General features: G+C 41.3%; 1 protein-coding gene across 1 annotated transcript in view; it reads right to left on the bottom strand.

Annotated features, from left to right (window-relative positions):
- Positions 1-255: 255 nt before the first annotated feature.
- tgfbr1b (transforming growth factor, beta receptor 1 b) overlaps positions 256-15,240 on the bottom strand; it is a 67,435-nt gene continuing 52,450 nt past the window's right edge. The window contains exons 8-10 of the mRNA XM_069151262.1: positions 9,419-9,543; positions 7,326-7,456; positions 256-3,603 (exon numbers count right to left, since the gene is read on the bottom strand). Of these exons, the coding sequence (XP_069007363.1) occupies positions 3,478-3,603; positions 7,326-7,456; positions 9,419-9,543 (382 nt within the window). The 3' untranslated portion in view covers positions 256-3,477. The remainder of the gene's footprint in view (positions 3,604-7,325; positions 7,457-9,418; positions 9,544-15,240) is intronic.

Here is a 15,240-nt window from a genome sequence, read left to right on the forward strand (position 1 = left end):
CACACGTATATACACACGTATACAAGCATATACACGTATACAAGTATATACACACGTATATACATACACACGTATATACATATACACATGCATACATATACACATACATACGTATATACATACATACGTATATACATATACACATACATACGTATATACACATACATACGTATATACATACACACACATACGTATATACATACATATACACGCGTATATACATATATACACATGTATATACATACACATATATGCATGTATATACATACATATACACACGTCTATACATATACATACATATATGCATATATATACATATACACATACATATATATTTATAAAAATAAAAACAAAATAAAAAAAATAAAAAAAACAAGAGCAGATCCTGACTCTTATGCGTTGGTCCCTTAAGGCTTGCTAAGCTGAAATGATATTTTTCATTTACGCATTTTTTTTTTTTCATCTTTTGTTTTACATAAATGTACATTCTAGTAGAAAAAGATGTTGCCACAAAAAAAAAGAGAAAAATAAAATAAACCTGGAAAACCTATGGCTTAGTAAAAATCCATTTGCTATATTTAAATGAATGTACCTCACTGCTTTTTTTGTTGATTATACTACAGAGAAGAGAACGCTCGAAAGGTTGATTCACACTGCTGCGCTATCAATGGCGCAAAAAAGTCAAAGAACCAAAATATTAAATCCAAGAGTTTACATTTATAGGGTAATATCAGTAATGCTTACAAGTCTTAATGTCTCTTTTCAAAAGCCGCCATGAGCTTTTGTGGTGGCATTTTTCCAACTCCAGACAGTCCAAGGTGCTGGAGCTCAGTCTACTCAGTCCACAGGGAGGAGAAGCTGTACGATGAGCTGTTGCTGAGGTGGTTGGGTGTTCAGGAGGGGGTCTGACAAAATGGCACCAGAGTATCGGCTGGGTTGTGGGTGCTGTGACGTGTGGTGTGGTTCCTCTCTCGCTAACCGACCTTACATTTTGGGTGTGCATAGTACGAGCTGGCTGTATGCTCGGCAGGACTCCTGCAGGCCTCTTCTGACTGACACACACGCGCACGCACACGCACGCACACGCACGCACACGCACACGCACACACACGCACGCACGCACACGCACACGCACACACACACACAGCTGCATCTGTGCAATAACAAACACACTCAACAGCAGCCGACGTGAGAGGAGTTGGGTTTTAAAGCACTGGCACTTTCCGGTAACAGCTGGCTTGGAAGGCATGGTGGCAGCTGATTGTAGTTGGTGTTGTTCTTGCTGTTTGTGGTTTAGCAGAGCGCAGTATAGAAAATAGACACAATTATCTACTGTATATTGCATATGTTGCAGCATGTTTGCCAAAAAAAAAAAAAATGAATGGAGGTCACCATGTCCAGTTTAAGTTTTGCAAAAAAGATCCACTCCCCCGCAAAAAAAGAAAAGTCCAAAAACACAATAAATTAGACTGACCTGTCCGGCTCCCAGACAAGTACGGCAGGAGACGGGGAACTACAACAGTAACAAATAATAATAAAAAAAGAAATGGGTGCAAAACTGTTGCAGAGATGAGAAATTTGCTAATAAGTGGACTAGACGAACAGATGAAGTGTTTGGGAGGTCTACAGTGTCCCTGAACCTCCAGATCCTCACTTCCAGCCTCACAACGCTAATGTAACACGACTCAAGAGTAGGGCTGCAAACAACTTCATATCAGAACTGCATGCTTTGTGAATTATCAGCAACATTGAAATTTATTTGATTAAATAAATGCCACAGCTATTGAAACTACTGGAATCAATTGCATAAACAGAATATTGGCCAGGTCCAATTTATCTTTGTTGAACACTGACATTTAAATAAATTAACTTAAATCAACTAACTCAATTAACTAAATCAATTAACTTAATGTAGATTTGTTCTCAGAATTGTCTAATTAAAATGAACTTTCCTTAATATATTCATTAACCATAATTAAATGTATGGTTACTAAATAGACCCTAGCATCTGTGGATGTGGGACGAAAGACAATGAAATAGTTTGTAGTTTGGAATTAGAGGCTGAATTCTGCAGATTTCACAACAGGCAATATGGAGGGAAGTAAAATAATCTTGATATAGATATTTTTCCATGTTGGAGACATGAAGCCTGTTGGAAACCAGTGAAGTTGCCTTTTAAGAATTCAGTAACAGTTAAAAACTTCCCAATACGTTTTGCACCTGCTTCTGACATTTGAAATCCTGTATTAACTAGATATTCACAGATATTAAATTTCTTTTATATTTTAATGAACTGCAAATAAAATCAGGAGATATATTTGCTTTTAACTACATGTTCACGTGTGTGTGTGCCTACTTTGTGAATCCTGTGTCCTTTTGGATGCACATCATCACAAATTAACACGATGGGTCTGCAAAATGCATTACGCAGCTGAAAGGTTGGGGCAGTGTGGTGGGAGTGCGGGGATGGCAGAACGACCAAAGTTATAATCGCCTCCATGTTTATTGTTTCCATCATGCAAATCTGGAGGTGCTATTAATGCCTCTTGTTCTTTGGTGTGCCATCTAGTGGTATCCTCCAGTAACCCGCAAAGTATGGCTCAAATGTGAACAACTCACATTCATGATTCAGCCAACCTGTTTATGCTGATGTGTGGTTAAAAGCAAGCATATCTTTAGCTGAAAGGACCAGTTGAGCTCCTGTAATGGTTGACCTAAAAACACAGCAGTATTGTGGGGTGTGTCCATAGCTACATTCATTTAAAGAATATATGTTTAAATTTATGATTTTGGCTTGGAAACATTGTTTATATTCATGAAATGGTTTTGCTAACCATTTTTTTTTCTACACTTGGAAAGGCTCAATATTTTGTGACCAAAGAGATTATTAAAAAATGTAAATCACAAAAACTTGCAGCCCTACTAACGAGAAGCTTCCCCCTCTGAGGTGAAGAATGAAAGCGTAAAACACCACCAAAGGGGGTGATGATGAAGAGAAAAAGATGAGAGCAGAGCAGCCACAGAGATGTCCCAGGTGATTCCTGGCTCTCTCCATGTCTGGCCTTTAATTTACCTGATGAGGTCGGAGCTCATGGTTGTCTGTGTGTGACAAGTGATGGCGGCAGGCGATGAGAGACTTCATGTGTTGAATGTAGTTAAATAAGATGGAGGTCAATGAGTGGAGGCTTCCCTTTAATCCTCTGTCATCCTCTTCAGGCACAGCCATCCTTCATCAGATCCATCCATCTATTTACTCCTCCATTCAGCCATTCAGTTTGATGATAAATGAAATGGGCTGAGAAAAAAATAGTGCACGGGGGAAAAAAAACCAAACAAAGTCTTCACTCCCCTTTAAAACAAAGGAGAGGAGCGACTGATGAAAAATAATGAAGATAATAATGCTGTAATACTAACGATATGGATGCCAGTCAGAGGTCTGTGTGCGTGTCTGTGTGCGTGTCTGTGTGGTAGTTGTGTCTACATCTTGATTCCCTCCTGTTGGCTGAGCTGAGACAGGGTTTTCTTGATGCGCAGGGCAGTGAGCCGGGCGGCACCGTTGGCATACCAACACTCCCTCATTATCTTCGCCATCACCCGCAAAGCCTAGGGGCAGAGAGAGAAGACAAACATGAACACAACTCAAATAATTCATTACAACGTGAAGGGAAAGTCTTGCATTTGGATGTTTTTTTTTTTTTTTTTTTTTTTTACTGGTTAAAGCTTCCACTAGTTTCCTTTGGCGGCATCTAGAATATACGAGTTACTGACATTTCTGTGTGTATCTCGGTCACAGCGTCTCACAGTATTTGTCTGGTAAGATGCTACTGCTCAATCCGAGATACTACCTGCAGTGCTCATTATGGCAGCAGGCACATTCTGTCCTGTTACACACACTCTCTTCACATTTCCATTGCCTCCTTCAGCAGAGCTAACTGAAGCTGATTTGTTATGTAAAGGCTTTTCAGATTCAGACGCAGACGCGGCGGCTTCATTTACTTTAATCTGCCAGTCTGATTTATGGGATAAATGCAATGTGGAGCCAACGGGCAAAAAAAAAAAAAAAAAATCCCTTCTGGGAAAGAAATTGTTAAAATCAGTGCTTTGAACAGCATCACAAAGTAGCAACTGTACGAGATATGACTATGAATGAGTGGTTTTATAACTAGGAGCTCTTCATTTTATGTTAAGGACACTCATACAAACCCACTTTAAGCCCTGTGGAGTCTCATTTAATTATAATTGTTTATAAGGACACGAATGGAAACATTTTGGTTAGCGCTGATAAATTATTATTTATTTATGGGACCACCTGGAAACTGATGCATGCGCTCTGTGGTCAATGGCATTCGCAGTACCTATTGGTAGATAGATTCCTGTTCACAAGGGTACATGCATGCAAGCTCAACGATTGTTCACACTCCTTAAAATACAACATATGTATATGGGTGAATATGTGCAGAGCTTAATAAAACTTTGTGCAGGCATTATAAACGGCTTCATCTGAGAGGACTGTGCCTTTCCTCGAAATTGCTTTCATTCAAATCTTTGTAAATTTGGTGCTTATGGGAGTATTGTTAAAGAAGTGTCTTTTCTTATTCAAACACTCTGAGCATAGTTATGCAAATGATGGCCCTTTGGAGCAGTCATAAAACAACAATCAGGTGCCTACACAGTTACTGAAACTGTTTTTCTTGCTGCACTCACCCTGGTTCATGTCATTTGGAAAAGTCTCGCATTTTACTGTAACGTAACTGATGGCAGGAAATTCCAGTCCTCCACCACAACTGGCATTTCATAATATTTGTGGTGAAGAAGTCCTTATGCGTGTTCACATGCATGACCAATAAAACTGATTGTGATGGAACACACAGTTGTAGCAATCGCAACGGTCGATGCCTCAAATATGAAAGTTGCTGCAAAAAAGCACTTCAATATCTGAGCAAATATGAATTATGGTAACAATATCCCCTTCTGTTCCTGAGTATTGGTGTTAAATAATGGCCAGGAAAGTGTTTTTTGCCGAACATATGATGTAATAGCAAAGTTAACCTTTCCTCTTTTAGATTTAAAATGTTATCATGTCATCATTTTGTCCTTTTTAGGACATTTGTGGGAAATTTTGTCATAATTGGTATATACATTTTTGAGTAATGACAGCAAATGTATTTTTTGTGAGGTTAATCCATTGAACCAACAAAATTGAATCAGTTAATGTTGGTCTAAATTTGCAAAAATTACCCAAATGTGTTCCCGAGACATCATCTTCACGAGCACGGGACGGACATATTGTGTCTATGAACATACAACTTGAAAACATAATGCAGTCGGCTAATGGCTCTTGTTGGCGAAGAGGCATAAAAAATACAATTTATTGCAAAAATATATTTGAAGCCAGTGTGAGGCTTCTGTAGATTAGTCCTATATTGTCCAAAATTAGTCTTTTTTAGTATAAAATCCCTCTTTCTCCACTTCTTAAAGCAAATACAGAATGTTAAACTGACAAAGAATTATTTCATTTTGGAAGATATCCAACTTGATTTGTCGAAGCCAGGACGATGCACTTTGCCGTCCATCGCTGAGGTTGGTTTTTTTTGCCCATTCAGGGGATATAAGGATGTAACAGAAAGCTAACCATGTATATTTTACATAAACCACGTGTTTCACTATTATTGCCTCAGTGGAGGCAGCCAGGGCCTCCAGAAACAAATAAATACAATTAAATGTAACTTATACTAGCAGGCGTGTGGTAGTCTGTATTCAGGGCTGTAACGGAGACTAAACACACAAAAACTTCCTCTAATATTCAGAAATAGTGTTTGGGCAGACTTTATATCACTTTACAGCAATTAGCTACGACCGCAGTTTTGCTGTAGCTTCTACAGTTGCTCTTTTTTTTTTAGGCTGCCTATGTTAACACGGACCAACACGCTAATGATCCGGGTGAAAACAGCATAAATACAGGAAGTAGAGCAGGAAGTGTTACCAGTGGGGGAAAAAAAGAGGAAATGGAATGAAATATGGCAATATTAATAATCGAGATTATATTGTTATCACAAAAAATACCCAGATATATCATATTTATTATTATCTATCGCCCACCCCTATTTCTGAATATCAAACTTAAACAGGCTCCATTTTTGCTAGACACTGTTACATTTGAGATATTTCAATCAGTTTTCATCAGCTTCTAGTACATCATGATCCTGATGATTTTAAGGAAAAATAGCCTATAATCTAAATGATCGGCAGCATTTCCTATGATTTCAAAGCCGATTTATAGTTGTATGGTAAGTATGTGTCTGTGATTTTATGAGTTTCAGGATAGAGCATTGTGCATTCAGATACATTAGAATATTGACAGAAACACTTTCAAAGAAACTCTACGGGAACAGAGTGTGAACTGAAAACAAAAGTCAACCCCGACCACAAGTTCTCTGTTTGGAGGCCACGGAGATCAGCCTTTAGAAGGAATAAAGGCTTCTTTAATTTTATTTATAACACAAGATACTGATGTTGCTAAGCTCACGGTAAAAACTGTATGGGCAGAGAAATAAAACACTTAATTTCCAAATTTGTATGCTAACCTCTACTTTGCACCATTTTCAGAGGTGAATTTCTCTGAAACTTTTTTTTTCTTTTTTTTTTACATTTTTGGATGAAAATGGAGGCCCCATGAAGAATTGCACCCAGCTGGAAATACTTGAGGTCAAAGTACCAAACAAACTCATCCACAAGATATTTGCTCCTCATCCAGAGCTTGGACGCCCAACTCCAACCATGTACTGATATTTAAATAAACATATAATTGGTCATATAATTGGTCCACCATATTTAACCAAACAAATCCACCCATGTGCTGGCCCGCTTGTAGAATACACTACACCTGTCGCAAAATATCTTGGGGTTATGTTGGATAGCAATTTGAGATTCGAACACCATATCACAAAGCTTGAGCAGTCCTGTTTTTAATCACCTTCGAAATATCTAAAAAAAAAAAAATCCATCCTATTTTAACATTTCATGATGCTGAGACCATTATACATGCCTTCATCTCCTCGTGCCCAGACTACTGCAATGGCCTCGATCAAAAACTCCATCAGTCGACTTCAAACTGTACAGGACTCAGCTGCCGGACGTTTAACTCTAAAACTCACGCCAGTTTTAGCCTTCCCATACAAACCTGCCCGTTAGTCTTGAGATCCTCAGATAAATAATATACAAGATACTCTATGGGCTGAAGCCTGTCTGTGTTTTCACCTCTGAATCCCTTCTAAAAAATAAAAAAAACATCATTCTGAAGTGAGATGCAGCATCATCGGTCCTACCTCACAGCTCTGCCAGCGGTTGGGAATGTTGGGTCGAAGCTTCTGCTCACAAACCACCTTCCTCATCTCCTCCACTGATGGATCTGACTGAACCAGGTCGTAGTAGGGCAGCTGGTAGTCCTCATGAATGCCTGACAGAAAAATGAGATTCAAATATTGCATGTTCCAGTCTGCTTGACCGTGCGTCTTCACTCCATCAACACAGATATACAGTGGTGTGAAAAAGTGTTTGCCCCCTTCCTGATTTCCATTTTTTTTGCATGTCTGTCACACTTAAATGTTTCAGATCATTAAACAAGTTTAAATATTAGTCAAAGATAACATAAGTAAACACAAAATGCAGTTTTTAAATGAAGGTTTTTATTATTAAGGGAGAAAAAAAATCCAAACCCACATGGCCCTGTGTGAAAAAGTGTTTGCCCTCTCCTGTTAAAACATAACTTAACTGTGGTTTATCACACCCGAGTTCAATTTCTCTAGCCACACCCAGGCCTGATTACTGCCACACCTGTTCTCAATCGAGAAATCACTTAAATAGGACCTGCCTGACAAAGTGAAGTAGACCAAAAGATCCTCAAAAACTAGACATCATGCCGAGATCCAAAGAAATTCAGGAACAAACGAGAAAGAAAGTAATTGAGATCTATCAGTCTGGAAAAGATTATAAAGCCATTTCTAAAGCTTTGGGACTCCAGCGAACCACAGTGAGAGCCATTATCCACAAATGGAGAAAACATGGAACAGTGGTGAACCTTCCCAGGAGTGGTCGGCCGACCAAAAACATGCACCTTAGGTCAGGTTACCTGGCGCCGCGCTAGTGGCAGCCTGCTGCAGCAGCTCCCCCCTGAGAGCCCCCCTGCTGTAGTGAAGAAATTTCCCCTCGGGGATTAATAAAGTGAATAAAATCAACAACAACAAAAAAAAAATCAAAAATTACCCCAAGAGTACAGTGACGACTCATCCAAGAGGTCACAAAAGACCCCACGACAACATCCAAAGAACTGCAGGCCTCACTTGCCTCAGTTAAGGTCAGTGTTCATGACTCCACCATAAGAAAGAGACCAGGCAAAAATGGCCTGCATGGCAGAGTTCCAAGACGAAAACCACCGCTGAGCAAAAAGAACATTAAGGCTCGTCTCATTTTTGCCAGAAAACATCTTGATGATCCCCAAGACTTTTGGGAAAATACTCTGTGGACTGACGAGACAAAAGTTGAACTTTTTGGAAGGTGTGTGTCCCGTTACATCTGGCGTAAAAGTAACATCGCATTTCAGAAAAAGAACATCATACCAACAGTAAAATATGGTGGTGGTAGTGTGATGGTCTGGGGCTGTTTTGCTGCTTCAGGACCTGGAAGACTTGCATGGAACCATGAATTCTACTGTCTACCAAAAAATCCTGAAGGAGAATGTCCGGCCATCTGTTCGTGACCTCAAGCTGAAGCCAACTTGGGTTCTGCAGCAGAACAATGATCCAAAACACATCAGCAAGTCCACCTCTGAATGGCTGAAGAAAAACAAAATGAAGACTTTGGAGTGGCCTAGTCAAAGTCCTGACCTGAATCCTATTGAGATGCTGTGGCATGACCTTAAAAAGGCGGTTCGTGCTGGAAAACCCTCCAATGTGGCTGAATTACAACAACTCTGCAAAGATGAGTGGGCCAAAATTCCTCCACAGCGCTGTAAAAGACTCATTGCAAGTTATCGCAAACGCTTGATTGTAGTTGTTGCTGCTAAGGGTGGCCCAACCAGTTATTAGGTTTAGGGGGCAAACACTTTTTCACACAGGGCCATGTGGGTTTGGATTTTTTTTTTTCTCCCTTAATAATAAAAACCTTCATTTAAAAACAGCATTTTGTGTTTACTTGTGTTATCTTTGACTAATATTTAAATTTGTTTGATGATCTGAAACATTTAAGTGTGACAAACATGCAAAAAAATAAGAAATCAGGAAGGGGGCAAACACTTTTTCACACCACTGTATTTAAAAAAATAAAATTAAAATAAAAACTCTCTTGCTTCCTCCATTAATCTGTCAATCTACCATTCACCTACTGATTCACCTCCCACCACTACTTCCTGTTTGATCCTCACCTCCCATGGAGCAGCGGCTGGCGATCTCCCAGAAGACCAGGCCCATGGCGTAGATGTCCGCGCGCTTGAAAGACTCAAAATGTTTCATGTTTATGGAATCGTCCAGGACCTCCGGAGCCATATACCTGAGGAGAAACATAATCCGCTGTTATCAGACTATCCAGTCATTTCTATATCAAGTCATGTCCTGTTTTGTATGCATACATTAAATGATGGCATGTTGTGTCGTGGTATTCTATCCTCCAGTTATCATCTAACGGCAATGGAATCATATTTAGAAAAGTATGACTTGAAACAAAGGGACGCGAAAGTTTCGGTGCAATCATCAATGTGTAACATGGATTTCAAACAAGGCTGGAGTTTCTGTCTCCACTGACCAGAGTCGAACTAAATCATTTAGTGGAAATGTAATACATTGGCAGCATCATAACGGTGCACAGGGAAGTAGGCAGGGAGAAGACATTAATACGATTTTATTTTTTAAAAGTGGGGTTTTAAAATATGAGTAGAACAAAAAGACTATTTGACGGAATGTACTACTTTGCTTTCAAACTAGACGAGGCTGCATGAAGGAACTAGAGATGTGAAGAAAAAGGATGAGTAAGAAATCACTTGTAGTCTAAATTATGAGTTGTGTAACAAAAAGAGGCATTAATAAATACATGTTTGTGACTGTAACAGTGTCATTTTTCTGGCTTTTAGCCACACTAGGTAAAATGTTCCTTAAACACATACTTTACACACGTCATTTATTTGATGCCATCGCACATATACTGTCCTGCTGCCAGAAATACTCCCTACAGCACTACATGCAGGTTGAACCACCACAGAAAATAGTTACCAACAAATTCACAGTTTTTCCTGCAACTACAGTGAGCAGTTATATGAAGACTTTATTTAAATTTCCCAGAATTAAAAATGTTTTGTTTTGTCCGTCTAAAAACTGAAGATCAGTTTACTATTACATTAAACCAAGAAATCCAACAAATATTGTCCTTATTCAGAGTTTCTAACTGAATTCTCTGACTTTTTATCAGATTTAGTGCCGAGTTCAGATAAAGTGATGATAGTGGGTGACCTTTTGAAGTTACAATAATGTACACACAGCATGTGGGAATAAATACCACTACAGTAGATGTCTGTCAGATAATGCCGTGGCCAAGTTTAAGGAAGCAGTTACATGCTTATCCTCTTTGATGCCGTGTTAAAGCAGCAGAAGGCATCTACGTTGATCTTAGTCCCACACAAGTGGATCATCTGGTAGAAAACACTGCAGTCTCTCTGCGCACAACTCTAGATAATGTTGCCCCTCTGAAGAAGAGAGTAATGAACCAGAGGAAGTTGTCTCCATGGTACAACTCAGAACTACGCTCTGCTAGGAAGGCAACTAGAAAGCTGGAAAGGAAATGGCGTTCCACTAATTTAGAAGAATTTCACCTGGCCTGGAAGGATAGTCTAATATTATACAAGAAAGCTCTTCGTAAGGCCAGAACTTTATATTATTCATCATTAATAGGGGAATCGGCAGACCCTTCCTGCCACCGTCACTGATGGGATGTTAAGCACAGCAGCCCTGAAAGCAACTGTAGGACCAGATGTATACTTGGAAAATTTCTCTCCTGTTGAGCTCTCTGAGTTAACTAGAATTATTTCTTCATCTGGATCCTCTAGCTGTCTGTTAGATCTCATCCCAACTAAACTTTTTAAGGAAGTCTTCCCTTTAATTAAAACTTCCATATTAGATCAGATCAACCTGTCTATTGTAACCGGCTATGTACCGCAGGCTTTTAAAGTGGCTGTAATTAAACCTTTACTTAAAATGCCAACTCTTGATCCAGCTGTTTTAGAAAACTACAGACCAATTTCCAATGTGATGTTTATTTCTAAAATTCTTGAAAAAGTTGTTGCAAATGAACTTTTTGATCATTTACAAAGGAATGATCTGTTTGAAGATTTTCAGTCAGGCTTTAGAGTTCATCATAGCACAGAAACAGCTCTGGTGAAAGTTACTAACGACCTTTTATTAGCCTCAGATAATGGACTCATCTCTGTACTTGTTCTTCTGGACCTCAGCGCTGCTTTTGATACGATTGATCATATGATCTTATTCGAGATTAGAAGACGTTACGAGGATTAAAGAAACTGCATTAGATTGGTTCAAATCCTGCTGAACAGATAGATTACAATTTGTCCATGTCAACAATGAATCTTCCAGACAAACAAGAGTTAGTTATGGAGTTCCACAAGGAACTCATTAAAAACCTTGCAGCTGATCCAAAATGCTGCAACAAGAGTACTGACAGGATTTAGCAAGAGAGATCATATTTCTCCAGTTTTAGCTTCTCTTCATTGGCTTCTTGTGAAATCAATAGAATTTAAAATTATCTTGATGACTTACAAAGCTCTACATGACCAGACTCCATCATATCTTAAAGATCTTACAGAACCATATAATCCTAGCAGAGCACTTCGCTCTCAGTACACTGGTCTACTTGTGGTTCCTAGAGTTTCCAGAAGTATAATGGGAGGCAGAGCCTTCAGTTTTCAGGCTCCTCTCCTGTGGAACCAGCTCCCAGTTTGTGTTTGAGGGGCAGAAACCCTCTCTAGCTTTAAGATTAGATTCAAAACGTTCCTTTTTGATAAAGCCTATAGTTAGGGCTGGCTCAGGTAGACCTGAACCAACCCTTAGTTATGCTGTTATAGGCCGACACTGCTGGGGGACCTCGTTACATGCTGAGCTTCTTTTCTTTCCTCCTACTCTTTAACTGACTCATACCTCACCATCCTTTTCTCTCCCATAGCTTTTTCTTATTGTCTGTTGTCTCCATTTAGTTCCCTTGCTCGCATAGTTTCTCTACTTTCTTTTGCAGATGTCCCGTCATGGAGCTGCATGTCTCTGCCCTGTGATTGTTGTCTCCACCAACAGTTCTTCTCTTGTATCTCTATGCTGTCCTTTTCTCTCTATGCTCTCCTCTCACCCCAACCGATCAAGGCAGGTGGCCGCCCACCCCTGAGCCTGGTTCTGTCGGAGGTTTCTTCCTGTTAAGAGGGAGTTTTTCCTTCCCTCTGTTGGAGGTTTTTCTCCCTTAAAGAGGAGTTTTTTCCCTCCTAGCTTATGTGGGAATTGTTGAATTGTTGGGTTTCTCTGTATAATATTGTAAAGTCTTGCTGTAAGGACTTTAATGTGTTAAGTGCCATGAAATAACCTATGTTGTGATTTGGCGCTATATAAATAAAGTTGAATTGAATTGAATTTGAGAGGCCAGAAATATTCTTTTATGTCACCAATTGTTAAAGCAGTTTTCAATCATAAGCAATTTCTTAACTGGTGTATAGTTTTAACTCTAGTTTGAAACTAGTGAAACCAGCATATGATAACCTCCAAGAACTGCATTCGAAAGTTTTATCAAACTTGTTTTGTTTTTTTCCTGAATGTTCTTGAGTTGGAGAAGGAAGCAAATACTCAAGGCTACACTGTGGTTGCGCCGGAGCAATGTTTGACAAGTGAGTGGAAGATTCATGTCAAGGTCTGTGACGTGCTTCCAACTCGCATCAACAAAAATGAGACATCTTTGCCCACTGATCCTCATTTGAATGTACCCTCTGTAAAAAATACATGACATTTTTCATGCATGTCTGAAGTCTTGAGTTTCCATCCATCCATCCATCCATCCATCATCTTCCGCTTATCTGGGATCAGGTCGCGGTAGCAGCAGGCCAAGCAAGGTGACCCAGGCTTCCCTCTCCCCCGCAACATTTTCCAGCTCATCCTGGGCCGAGGCGTTCCCAGGCCAGCCGGGAGATATAATCCCTCAAGCGTGTCCTGGGTCTTCCGAGGGATCTCCTGCCAGTTGGTCATGCCCAGAAAACCTCCAGAGGGAGGCACCCAGGAGCATCCTGATTAGATGCCTGAACCACCTCAGCTGAGTCCTTTCGACGCGAAGGAGTAGGTAGGTAGTTACTTTATTAATCCCCGAGGGGACATTTTTTCGCTACAGCAGCATACAGAAGCAATAAAATAATAATAGAATAATAGAAAAGCAATAAAATAGCAGTAAAATAGCAGTAAAAAATATTAAATATAAAATATAAAATGCACAGTATATACAGTACAGTATATATCTATATATATTATATCTGATCAAAGAAAGTGATTCTCACAGAGTCACCGGTTCCATCCAGGTGAGACTGAGCTCGTTGCAGCAGGTAGATGATGTCATCGTCCACTCCCACATGAGGCTGGTACGCAAATTGCAGCGGGTCCAGTGAAGATTTCACCAGCGGCCTGAGGTGTGCCAAGACCAGCCTCTCCAGCACCTTCATCACATGAGATGTGAGGGCAACCGGTCGGTAGTCGTTGAGGCCAGATGGAGTCGTCTTCTTAGGGACTGGAACCAGGCAGGACGTCTTCCACAGCACCGGGACTTCCTCCTGCTTCAGGCTCAGGTTGAAGAGGTGTTGTAGGACCTCAGCCAGCTGAACGGCGCAGGTCTTCAGGACCCCGGGGCTGATGCCGTCAGGCCCTGCAGCCTTGCGCTGGTGGAGTCTCTCCAGCTGTCTCCTAACCTGGCCAGTCGTCACAGAGAGGAGGGGGGGGTCAAGGTGTCGATGGAGGAAGAGCCCTTTGAGATTGAGGGCTCTATGCAGTTCACCAGGGGGGGGGGAGAGGGGGGAGGGGGGTAGCAGAGGGGGGAGGGGGGGCAGCAGAGATGTTTGGGAGGTGTAAGGTGTGGAGGAGACAGATGAGGGTGGTGAACTAAACCTGTTGAAGAAACAGTTTAGCTCATTGGACCTCTCCAGGGAGCCCCCTGGTTGTCTCTCTCTCCCCTTGAACCCAGTAATCTCCTTCATACCGGTCCACACCTCCCTCACGTTGTTCTGCTGGAGTTTGGCCTCCAGCTTCCTCCTGTAGGAGTCCTTGCACTCTCTCATCTTCTCCTTCAGGTGGCGATGCACTCTCCTGAGCTCATCCCTGTCCCCAGACCTGAAGGCTGCTTTCTTCTTATTAAGAAGAACTTTCAGGTCACTGGTGATCCACGGCTTATTGTTGGGGAAGCAGTGTACAGTCCGGGATGGTACGGTGGTGTGTTCACAGAATTTAATGTATTCTGTGATACAGTCCGTCATGCTGTTGATGTCCTCCCCATGTGGTCCACACAGCACATCCCAGTCCGTGGACTCAAAGCAGTCCTGCAGGGCGTCTTTAGCCTCCTCTGTCCACCTCCTCACAGTCCTGGTGGTTACAGGCTGCCTCTGCACCAGGGGAACATACTTGGGAGTCAGCAGGACCAGGTTGTGATCCGACCTGCCAAGGGGGGGAAGGGCAGTAGCACTGTATGCATCCATGGCATTAGCATACAGTAGGCCCAGGGTTTTATTGTTCCGGGTGGGGCAGTTCACATACTGGTGCAAAGTTGGCAGAGCTTTGTCCAGACTGGTGTGGTTAAAGTCTCCAGTAACTGCCAAAAATGCACCGGGATGCTTAGTCTGCAGTTTAGACACAGTGGAGTAGATGGTGTCCATTGCTGCCTCTGCGTCAGCTGATGGAGGAATGGACACAGCGAAAACAATGGCGGACGAGAACTCCCTCGGCAAATAATACGGGCGCATCCCCACGGCTAGCAGTTCAATGTCCGGGCTACAGAAACGTTCCTTCACACACACATGGTCGGGATTGCACCACCTCTTGTTCACATAGACTGCAATCCCTCCACCTTTCTTCTTGCCGCTCCGCACAATGTCTCTGTCCGCCCGAACAGTCCTGAAGCCAGGTACGGCCGCGCTGTGGTCCGGGAAATGTGAGTGCAGCCATGTCTCGGTGA

The sequence above is a fragment of the Embiotoca jacksoni genome, unplaced genomic scaffold (genome assembly GCF_022577435.1).
Source record: "Embiotoca jacksoni isolate LCO1_2020_lvr unplaced genomic scaffold, fEmbJac1.0.p SCAF_17, whole genome shotgun sequence".
In the NCBI taxonomy this organism is placed as follows: Eukaryota; Metazoa; Chordata; class Actinopteri; family Embiotocidae; genus Embiotoca; species Embiotoca jacksoni.